The 12142-nt window shown below is 41.2% G+C and overlaps 1 protein-coding gene across 5 annotated transcripts in view; it reads left to right on the forward strand.

Moving 5' to 3' along the window:
* The window catches only part of rasgrf2b (Ras protein-specific guanine nucleotide-releasing factor 2b), a 50524-nt gene that overhangs the window by 1272 nt on the left and 37110 nt on the right, over window positions 1-12142 (forward strand). For 4 of the 5 annotated variants that reach the window (XR_009787740.1, XM_061767641.1, XM_061767643.1 and 1 more), the window contains exon 1: window positions 1006-1582. Coding sequence is in view for 4 of the 5 variants with exons in the window: in XM_061767641.1 (XP_061623625.1) it covers window positions 1307-1582 (276 nt within the window). In the remaining variant the exon portion in view is untranslated. Of the gene's footprint in view, window positions 1-1005; window positions 1583-12142 lie in introns of those variants that run through there. The other variant, XM_061767642.1, reaches the window with a different exon arrangement.

Here is a 12142-nt window from a genome sequence, read left to right on the forward strand (position 1 = left end):
GCTAACACACTATGTAAATTGCCATAGACACGTTCTAATGAATTCCTCCCCCCAAATATTTTATCAAATGTTTTATCTTTTCATTTTTACCTTGTTAAGGGGAGAGAACAACCCCGAAAAATGCTTGTTGGCGCTTTATTTACACCTATTGAGGAATTTGGGGTTTAAAAATAAATGAATAAATGAATAATTCAGTCTTGTCTCACAGATTAAGCCATGCAAGTCTAAGTATGCAGCGCCTGTACAGTGATACTGCAAAATGGCTCATTAAATCATATAATTGACGTCAATTATCTGCGGAGTTTCGCTTTTCGAGGTCTGGCCCGCTCACTTCACAGTATATGACAAAAAGTATGTTGTTTGTTTTGTTTTTTGTTTTTTTTATTAACTGCAAACTACCTTTACCTAAGAATAGCTAATATGAGTTAGTGGTTTGTGCTCATAATGTCAGCAAACTAAAAATATAGAAAAAAAAAAACTCTGGACACTGTAGACATATTTTTTTGTGAATGTTGATTAATATGTATGTTAATATGTATAAACATGACATTTTAACGTCATTAAATTTGTTTTTGTTTTTATTTTGATTTCCTAATCAGAACATATACAGACTCAAAAGACAAAAAACAAAATTTCCATTGAATTACATGCCGTTTAATTATTACAAAATAAACGTGTTGTCACTTTCAAATTGTTTACTTCAAAATAATGCCTCATGTTCCTGAAGGTGATTTATTTATTGAAGTGCAGTAACCACAGCAGCTTTATTAAAACAAAACAATATTTTTCTGTCGAAAAAAATATTCAATTCATTTGGTGAGCATGTTGGTGCGGCCCTCGACAACAGGTTCAGTTTCCCCACATGACTCCTTCTTAAAACGAATCGGCAAAAAATTGACGCTCCGCCTCGAACTGGACTCGGTGAGAGAGTCGCCACGCAGGGAAGGCGGAGCTCGTGGTTACGTGTGTGCCACACAAAGAGTTGACCGCAGTCCAAAGCCGATTAGCGCTTATCTCTTCTGTGTCATTCTCCCCTCGTCCGCTTGAGGCTTGTCCATGCAGTCACTGAAGTTGTGAGCGAGCGCCATGGATTCCTCCTCGGCGTCTCCGGGCTTGAGGAGCTCCGCGAACGCTCCGCTTCCCACGGCGGGACGACTTTTACGCACGCCTCGGCGCCTCTGAGCTCCAACCCCACGGCGGGGAAACTTCTCCCGCGGAGATGGCCAAGCGTTGAACGAGAAGAAAAGAACAGAACACCCCCCCCCCCACCCCCACCCCCAAAAAAGAAATCTGAGGCGCGTTCACGATGCAGAAGAGCGTGCGTTACAACGAGGGCCACGCGCTCTTCCTGTCGGCGGTGGCGCGTAAAGAGGGCACCAAGCGCGGCTACCTGAGCAAGAAAACAGCCGAGAACAGCCGTTGGCACGACAAGTTCTTCGCCCTCTACCAGAATGTCCTCTTCTACTTCGACAACGAGCAGAGCGCCCGCCCCGCCGGGATTTACCTGTTGGAAGGCTGCACCTGCGAGCGCGCACCCGCGCCCAAAATGTCCACTGCCGGGAAGGAAGCGCTGGAGAAACAGGTGGGACATTTGGCCACAACACCACTCAAACCCTGAATTTGCACACAGTCTAATATTTGTCCAACATACCTGAGGTATCTGGTAAAAGGATGAAACTAGAGTGAACCGTTATGCTCAATCCCACTGCTGCCAAAATGCCCCATCTTCCATAAATCTAGTGGGGAAAAAAAAAAAAAATAATTCAGTCTCCAGAACATGTGGAAAAGCAGTAAGATGGTTCTTTAAATATAAATGGAATTGATCTCTTTCTCACAACTCCACAACTATTATGGTGTAAAAAAGCCATTCCAACAAAACAAAAAAAAGTAAAAGTATGATTGTATACACCCAACAGCCACAATATCAGGTACCCCAAAACTGTGGCAAACACTTTTCCCTTATAAGCACATTCATATTTACGTGTAAATTGCAGTGGTGTAAAATGTACCCGTGTCCCACCGAGAGCTGTTTCTAATATTTTCACTTGTATGAGGGAACCAAAATATTAGAAACATACTGCTGTGGTGGTGAACTGCATCATACCGAGAGCTGTTTCTAATATTTCGGCTACCTTCTCCATCCATCCATCCATTGCCAGTCAAAATATTAGGAACAGCTCTCGGTGTCAGTATTGTGGATGTGGAGGTGTACTGTATCATACTGAGAGCAGTTTCCAATATTGTTATTCTTATACAAGTGCAAATATTAGAAAGTACTTTCGATTGCCTTCTATTCAAAATATTAGAAACAGCTCTCTGTAGGGTCCAGTAGACCATTTGGTACCCTCTTGGATTATCTTTATAAAGATATGAATTGTTGTTTTTGTATCTCATTCGTGTGCCTAATGCTGTGGCTGGTCATTGTATAAAGCTCTTGCCTTCTTATGCCTGTGTAAAGCTGCATAAAAAAAGGGCGGTTGTTGCAGCAGCATCACACTTGGAACATCTCTGCCGTGTCCTCCTCCAAAAGAAGGAGTCAATTGCGCAATGCATTGACTTCCCTCTCCGTGCTGCAGTGTAGCGAGATCCACTCCGTGATGTGGACTTTGAATGTGCTAAATCGTACTGCTAAAGGCGAAAGGGTACACTCTGTTACCACTTGTTTCCGTAAAGCGCAGAATGGGAGACGAGTGGAGCAACACGTTTTTTTGGGAGTTTTGAAAAAAAAAAAAAAAAAAAAAAGACAAATATACTATGCAGTAGGGATGTTTCTGAATCTCATGGTTTGATCGTTATCACATTAACGCACACCGGATGTGAACTCCCACTCACGATGGACCAAGTGACTAAATCAGGATGTTGCACAAGTTTTAATGCAGTTGGTATTGTGAGGCTTTATGACAATCGTAAAGTGCTTACTTTCAGAAATAGCCCCAAATATTCATTTACTTTTCCATCTTTGTTCATTAAAACCTGCCGCCTCAGTCACTTTTTTCCCCCCTCAACTTTATCAGTCATTACAAGGGTAGCTATTGTTTTGGTTATATGGGTAGAGCTGCTGTCAGCCACAGCTCACGCCCAGACACTCACATGCAGATTTGCCGATGTCACACATCACCCCAAAAGGCCCCGCCTCTTAAAGGCACACGCATGCATTTTACACACAGACCATATTTTCTTTATCAGTGGTTTTGGTGTGTGGGGTAAACTTTTTTTTTTTTTTTTTTTTTTTTAAATAACCTATATGGTCTTTATCATGGGAATAAACAGGAATTCATTCTATCTTTCATACTCTTAACACCAACAATAAACACTATTACAATTACTTTCAACCCAAGTGTGTTACATCAACCCCTTCTTACATGGCCTCCGTGGGTCATTGACTTGAATTTCCAGTATACTTTGTGGAAAGATTTGAGGGTTGTGCAAGTGGTGAAATTGCTCATAGGCGAGTATTTTAAAGCATTGAAGTGTACGCTGGATGATGCCCCTGCGTTATTGTTGCGAATCCGCCAATGGGCTTTTATCAGCATTGTGAAATACACTCTAGAGAGTTGAATCATGAAGAAAACTTTCCATTCGCATCAATTGGTAACAGCGCTCTATGTTTAATATTGTGCCCATTGTTTGCAGTGTCATGGCAAAGTCACTGGCTGGTGACCAGTTCAGGGTGTATCCCGCCTCTCGCCCGAAAATTGCTGGGGTAGGCTCCAGCACGCCCGCGACCCTAGTGACGATAAGCGGAACGGAAGATGAATGAATGAATGAATGTTTGCAGTGGTGGTACAACTGCACTGCGCCATTGTTTTGGTTGATATGTCAGAATTAGGGCTGCAGCTCTCAAATATTTTGAGAACAGTCTATCGGTTATCCGAGCGATTAATCGAGCAATTGGATAAACATAGTTTCAAAGCATGTGAGGTGCAGTTATAATTTTTTGGGGGTTGCAAAAACAAAATACATTAGTTTTACCCGATTGTGTTTCATTATAGGAGTGTCAATGCAAAGTGAGCATCTTTTTACCATTTCTGATGCAACTCTTGTATTACATTGTGCCGGCGTACGTCATGTTTTGGTCGGTGATTTGGAGATTCAGTGAGTGTTTTTTGATTGAAATTCATGCTCTTGCTGCCTTTTTACCTACTAACCTCAAGGACATATCCATAAAACATGATCAAACAGATCTGCTTTTATTCTTACTACGCTTGTATGTTGCATAATGTTTTGTGTTTAGATGTCTCTCCCCGTGCCGCACTCTCTCTCCCTCTGGCCTGTCTCACTCTCACACTACAGCTGTGAAACTTAATTAGGGTTATTTTCCGTCTGCCCTAAGCTGCAAGCCTGTGTTCTGCCACACATATTGTACATGCATAGCCATGCACTCAGGAGCAATAAACCAACTCATTACTATCTTTTTTTGTTTTTGTTTGAACGAATGGTGATAGGCAACTTTTTGGGATGTGCTCCCTGTACAGTATGTGTGCATTAAAGTGAAAGAGTGAAGTAACCTGCACTGTATCACACCCCCACAGTGAGCCACAATACAAACGCACGCAGGCTGCTGCCTTCCTCGTTCTGCGCCGTACTCTCACAAAGATACAAACCCTTCAAATCATTTGGAGTGCATCCACACTGGTCTGAATGGTTTCCACAGCGACGGTGCCACTGCTATTTGAACACCAACGTGTTACTTGTGTGCGTATTTGGCTTTGTACGCATACCAAAGTGCACCATCCTCCTGGCATGGTGTATTGATCGCGCAGCTCACCGGGTGACATTTTGTGTTGGTAGATGACTCCCAAGCAATTATTATTCTAATTTTTTTTAATGAAGCATTTTCTGAAATGCCATGCAGTGGAGAAGGCGGGCTGACACACCCAAATTGTAATGCCAATGCTGTAGGTGCGAGCTGTGTCGGAAAAGTTCGAGGACTGCTTTCACAGAAGATATATTTAAAACCCAAACTACAAACAATGAAGTTTCACTTCCAATGTGGGCCAGACGACCAAACAGCACATCGACAAAGAGATCCTGCAGCATTTAGCCAACTTTCACCTCGTTTTTCTCATGAGCGTTTGATCGCGGGAGTTGTCTACACACCGATGGGAATGGGTACCTTTCACATTTGAACCAGTACGGTACCGATTCCCGATATATACACTTTACACTGTGAGGCAAAAAAAGATTGGAGAAAAAAAATCAATCAATGATCGATTAATTGACTTTGACTTGACTTTCATCACATTACAGTCGTCAACAAAAACAATTGTTCAGCCCCCACCACGTACTGTATCTCTTATGGCATATATCATTATATTTTGCAACACTATGGACGAATCATTGCCTGGCAGCCATATAGAATGCAGTAACAATAAGAGTTGTGCATGCAATCTTCAAAAACAGACTCACACAGCGGGTGATAATGCTCTGGGGCATTGAGCCTCTGCAGTGTGGAGTGATGTTATTGTTATTGCTCGCATCTGTGATAGCCACACATGGAAGAGGTGGCACACCCCACGGGGTCTTCATGTCGTATATTGTAGTGTCAGCTATTAGGATCGTCAAGCGTCTGTGCTGAGCTAATAAGCCCACACAAAGGCAAAACAAACATAGTAAAGAAGATTTACAGTGTATTTAGGCACTTCTGTTGTTACACTGTAAGAGAAAAATCTTCTATGTGAAATTTATGGCCGGCAGACTGTATGCCTACAATCCTCCTGCAAGTGATAGACAAACATCGCAAGAGTAAAACATGTTTCAGATGTGGGAAAATGCTTCATAAAACATTTAATGAGCATAAACACAGGGGCTTCATTACCATATACATACAAGGTGCTCAAATATGCTGTGTTTACTTTATGTGGTAGCCTGGTGTAGAATGTGCAGGTGGACAACGTCATACCGAATGCCCTTGCTCATATTTAGGTTTGCTTATTTAGTTAGCTACATGCGAGGCTCAACATATTAGAAACAGCTCTCAGATAGATAGATAGATAGATAGATAGATAGTGTGGTGACCCACAAGAGGGAGACATTCACCAGGGGTGTGTATCTTCAAGGGAGGGGCAGGAGGGTAAAGGGAGTGGTTGGCTTCAAAAGGAGTGGTTGGCTGTTTGAAGTGAAAACACTCAGTTTGTATGTGGAGGGTAAAGTGACATGACTGGTTCTCGTCTGCTCATCTTATTTACCTAATCTCCATGATAGGTAGGTAGGTAGATATGTACATTGATTGATAGGATAGGATGTTATTGTCAGATCTCAAATATGCGAGAAATTTGCTTCACAAGAGGCCACTTTTACTAAATCAATTCACAAGAACACAAATCAAACAGACAAAACAGCTTCTTTGATGTATGAAGCGGTTGTAGTTGAAAGAGGAGGTTTGCAGTATTCCAATTGACGACTCTAAATTGTCCGTAGGTGTGAATGTGAGTGCGAATAGTTGTTTGTTAATATGTGCCCTTCGATTGGCTGGCAACCAGTTCAGGGTGTGCTGCGCCTCCTGCCCGATGATAGCTGGGATAGGCTCCAGCGCTCCTGCAACCCTTGTGAGGATAAACGGCTCAGAAAATGGATGGATGGATGAATGGTACGTCTACATATGTATATAAAAAAGTTGGAATTTGTTGGCCCTGTGGGAGCCCAGCAGGGGTTGAGACAAGAAAAGCGGATAATGAGAATGAGAAGGGCAGATTGGGAGTGGGATCCAGAAGACTGGTGGGTGGGGAAAACAACAGTGAACAGTCACTCAGGGAGTCCAAACATTTTTACAAATTACTTGAATTGTGCCTCTAATTTGTGGAACACTGTTAATGGTCGGCGGGTGCTGTGTTGGAAATGAGATGTATGGAGGTGAGATGAGAACAGGGTAGTATTTGTGTGGAAGAACATCAATGTAACATGTATGGAAATTCATGAGACTCAATCAGCTTTCTAACTGCCATTTGATTTTTATTTGTGCTTTTAGCGCATAAATCTGTAACGTGCCAAATTCACAGGGGTCCTCATGTTCAACAACATATTTTTCAATTTAATTAAGGCAATACATCTCAATGTTTTTTTTATTTATTTTGAAAGTAGTTTAACATTTTTAACACTGAAAGAAAATGCAGGTCTAGTATATTTAAGCAATATCACACGGGAGGGAATGACGACGTTGACGGCCGAATCACACCTGAGATGATGTGCAGTACGACATCACGACCTCCAAACTTTCCGCAACAGTTTTACAAGCGCCATTTATGAGTTACCACTCATAAGCGACAACAAATTATGACTTGTTTACTGTATTGTAACAGTTTTGCGGCTTTGCCAACACATATTGGCCGAGGAGTTAGCAGTTAGCAGGACATGCTAACTAGCAAAGTGTCAGCGCTAACATTCCAGTCCCAGTGTTTTTAAAAAAAAAAATTTTTTTTTTTACTGTATATCATCACTCATGCACTGAATCTTGTCCAGTCAAATTGCTTTGTGGGCACTAACTGTTGTTTAACATTAATTAAAATATTATGATGATTTCAAAAAGTCGCTGAGGGTGTCGTTGTACATTCGCCTGACTTCCGTGCAGACCACTCAGTGACGGTGTGAATGAAAATCCAGGGCGGAGTCTTCCTTTCGCCCGACCCTCAACAGGGTAGTTTGCAGTGATGTGGAAGTGCATTGCAACATACTGAAAAACTAGTTCAAAATATTTGATGCTCATATTTGACTGTGTAATTGTAATTCAGGTAACAGGAAGTCAAGCGATGCACACGATCCATACGAAAGCATCAGACATTGCTTTTACTCTACCTGCTGCAAGAGATTTTTTTGTCAAATTCAATAACGCCACGTCACCTGGAGGCACGCATGGCTTTCCTCCTCTGTACAAAACCAATTTCACACTTGTAATATATTCATGCATTGTGTTATTTGAATATTCCAAGTTCAAAGTCTGGTTAAACATGAAACAACACGCATAATACTGTTATGGAAAATGCAGTGTCATGAGATCTGTTTCCAGACAGGCATATCATGCATGCATGGTGTTTATTGTGGCTTTGATATATGTTGTGTCTTTTTTTCTAGGGTCAGAGCAACAGGCAGTGTAAAGGCCCACTTTGGACAAACGCGTTGCCTGAAAACTCATCATTTTCTGCAAGCACATGTAGCCTGGTGAACATGTATATTCATTTAGGGGCTCCAAACACGAACCCCCACAACTCATTCAGTAGCGTTCCTTGAAAAAAAAAAAAATTGGTCCCCTTCACCAGTGTCACCAATCAACACTAAATTTGGTGGACATGCCTATCATAACCAGACGCACACAAAAAATCACAGAGGTCCGTGGCTGAAATTGAATTTAATGAACTACGAATCTGCTTTCTTTTTCCAGGAAGTTGTAGGCTCTTCTTCTTCTGTCTCATCATTTGGCTTTTTCCCCTTTGTTTAAGAAGTTCTCCAAAGATATTTGTTTTGCTATCCTGTGTCCTTACTTTTTTACTACCTTATCAAATGATGATATGTACAGACGCACAGCTGGCTGTACCTGATTTTCTTTGAGTCCAAAAATTCAAAGTCATTTTCTATTATTGTGCTCATTCTCTGCCTTTCCTTTTTCATTTCACCTCAATACCAGCAGACAGTGACCCTCTCTTTCTAAATTTGACACGCCACAGTATTTACAGCCCTGCCAAATTTGAATGATTTTTTTTAAAAAAATGCCAAGTTTATTAAAATGAGGTTTCACAATCATGAAAAATCAATCTGTTGTCTCTGCTCTCAAACACTCTGAGCACGTCCGCTGAATGTGTGAAAAAACGCCCGGCTAAAAAATGGTGTTAATTTGTCTAGCGAATTTCTTAAGCCTACATCATAAATTTTTTCAGTATATACTGTATACTTAAAAGATCCACTGTGACTGAATCCACAAAATCAGAAAGTAAAGTTCTCGAACAAAATGGGAACAAGTGGTGGAACTGTCCATGTATAGTATGACGCACAAATCATGTGTCCTCCACTTATTACAGATAGCAAAGCAGACGGCATGTTCGCGTCATTGGTGTGTATTCCAGTCGCCCGACGTCACAGGAGCGAACCTGTCATGTCTGCTTCTACATATTCATAACAGATAAATACTTCTGGACCCCCCTCCTCCCTAATGAATGCATCATCACAGTTCCATCGCTCATTCTTTAACCTTTAATTACAAAAATAGGTGTTTCCTCCAAAACTTGGAAATGCTTCCTATTCAATCCTTGTGCACAGTCATTTGGGAATATTACAATTAGCCGCCCCTCATTGTGCAGGACTCATTTCCCTCGTGTTCTTTGAGAGCGGCTCCTCGGGATTTGGATTCCGGTGAGCGAGTGGGCGCTTTGAATACTTCCTAGTGCTTCTTTGTTTCTCCAAGCCCCGTGTCTGTATTTGTCTACATGGAATTTCTTACAGTACAGTGGAAGCCTTGAGGGATTAGGAGGGTACATTGGAGCCGATATGATGGGAGAGTGAGCATGTGAGTGATTCCGAAATGACTCTGCTGAGAAGATGAGTGTGTATGCGGGAGAAAGAGAGCGTGTGGGAACGCTGTTAAGGAGCAGTACCTGTCTCATATTTAAATGATATGGAGTGTTAATGAGATTCAAAATATCAGCAACTGCTGTCAGTATGACGCAGTGGCAAACCAATTATTGTACAAACACAACAATAAACATTGTGTTAAATATACTGGTTCACCTACAGTGTCAATCAAAACAGAATTCTTATATTAATGGATCTCATTAGGTCAGGGGTCACCAACCTTTTTGAAACTGAGAGCTACTTCTTTTGGTACTAATGCGGAGCGCTACCAGTTTGTTATACACTTGAAACTACCCTTATAATTAATGATACACTTTTATTCAAAGTCACTGATCATGTTAATGATTTCTCACAATAATTATCAACAATCATATAAAAAGGTAGGAAACAGATCAATATTAGTACTTCATTTCTATAAATCTCTACAAGTGTTTACATTTTCAAATGATCACTTCTACAACATTCCTAGGAAATCACAATGTCCCATCACTAGTGAGCTATTTTTAGAACTGGCTCATGGGCTACTCATATGATCTTTGGGAGCTACACCATGTTGGTAACCCCTGCAGTAGATTGTGTACCTAATGATGATAATAATAATAATCCATTTACATTACTGATGTACATGTTACTGTATGTAAATACATTGGAATAGAAGTTCTTTAGTAGCCCTCTTCTGGCTGATACCTTTAAAAATGTGATCCGATTGATGCCTTTTGTAAACCAAAATTTTAATTCCAGTAATTGATGTTTTACCATAATCATGCTAATAATAATAATAAAACCATTAGAAAAAAATAACCCAAGTAAATGAAGTAAATTCTGGACTACCTTGATGAGTATTTGGAATTTTCATTTTACGTCATTTTATTTCTGAGCAGGTAATTACTGAGGACAATTTTTTTTAAATTTGATTTTCATTAGTAAATTATTTTATTACAGGTTATTAAGAATTATAATTTATTTAATAAAACCTTATTATTAGCATCACTGTTATTGTTTTTTTTAATTTCAGTATCTTCATTTTTTTTATGTTACCATTTTTTCCCGGCATTTTATAGGGAGTTGTCAACTTCCATCCATCAATTTTCTATACCTTATCTTATCCACATTGGGCTCCTGGGTGTACTGGAGCCTAATCCCAGCTGACTTTGAGCGAGACGCAGCGTACGCCCTGAACTGGTCGCAAGCCAATCGCAGGGGAGTCGTCAACTTTCTACATCCCAATGTGTCATGTTCTACTGACTGTTTGTGTGTTTACATAATTTTATTTGCTGTAAACACAAACTTCTCTTTCCTTCTTGTTCCTGAACTTGTGAGATGGATCAATTAAAAAAAAAAAAGAAAGAGGCATCACGGCCGACAGCGGGAACGCAAAACCCGGGCAGAAGAGTCCGATATGGCGTTGCCATGGAAACACTACCCTGTTAGACACAATTGAGAAACATGCACACGCTAAAGAAATATTACGTAACAGCTCTTTCTTCACTCCATCTCTGGATCCCTCGGTGCCTCTCTGTCAAAGGCTGTTACAGCACGGATTAGCGTTGATGTAATAATGTCCCGACAGCCAGTGACTCAAAGTGACAGGTGCTTTTAAAAGAATACAAATAGATAAAGCTTGAATATGAGGAAGGAGATGGTGATGTTTTTATTTTTTTGGAATTTTTTAGTTTTTGGTCCCGATAACCTCGGTGACTCCAGCCCATCTCTCTAGCGCTGGAGCCTGTCCATCCTCCTGGGGGGCAAATGTGTGTGCCTCCTCTGGACTCCGTGTGCTTCACTGAATCCTCACTGAGACACAAAGGGATGAAAACATGAGGGGATGCTGAGATGGGGGGGGGGGGGGGGGGGAGGGGGGAGGAGTGGGTTTGGAGAGGAGGCAGAGTGGGATGAGAGGTGAAGTGCAAAGAGAGAGGAAGGGAAGAGAAGAGAACGACCCCACGAGTCCACTCAGTGCTCTCAGTCTTGTGTGTGTTTTTGCCCAGCTAAGAATAGCAGCTCTTGTGCTAACCCAGTGCCCCAGGACATGGCTATTTGAATAAAAGCTTCTATCACTTCACACAATGCTTGTGCTGTTCTCAAGGTGAGTGCATGTGTTGGCGTGTGTCTGTGCATCAAGTTTACATTTTAAAGACTAGGAACACGAGGGAGAGGGGGCTAATTAATTTTAAAGGAAACATACAGAGTGTCCAGTCGCTCTGTACAATTTGAATAATATATTATAATAATAAGTAGTGGTCGGACTCGCACCGTAAAGCCCCAATTGCTATTCATATAGATAGTAATGAATGACAAGCAAGTCACAATCGAATTGTTCCTCCTTGTACTATTCCAAAATAACAGTCCAACAAATGAAAAATCCAATTGATTCTTCAAAAACTGTTTGTTGAACTGGTAAGAGAGTATGCTAGCACGTTTTGACTGACGCGTTCTAGCTGCTTTTTCTTTTTAGGTTAAAATGGCTTACATAAACCAGGATCCCTCGCTGTACCTTGGCCAATGGGCGAATCCCGTGTCTGTTTTGCGGACGTCTGTGCCATAAATCCTCGCGGACCGGACTAAACTACTGCCTTTCCAGCTA

This window comes from Phyllopteryx taeniolatus, chromosome 3 (assembly GCF_024500385.1).
Source record: "Phyllopteryx taeniolatus isolate TA_2022b chromosome 3, UOR_Ptae_1.2, whole genome shotgun sequence".
Classification (NCBI taxonomy): Eukaryota; Metazoa; Chordata; class Actinopteri; order Syngnathiformes; family Syngnathidae; genus Phyllopteryx; species Phyllopteryx taeniolatus.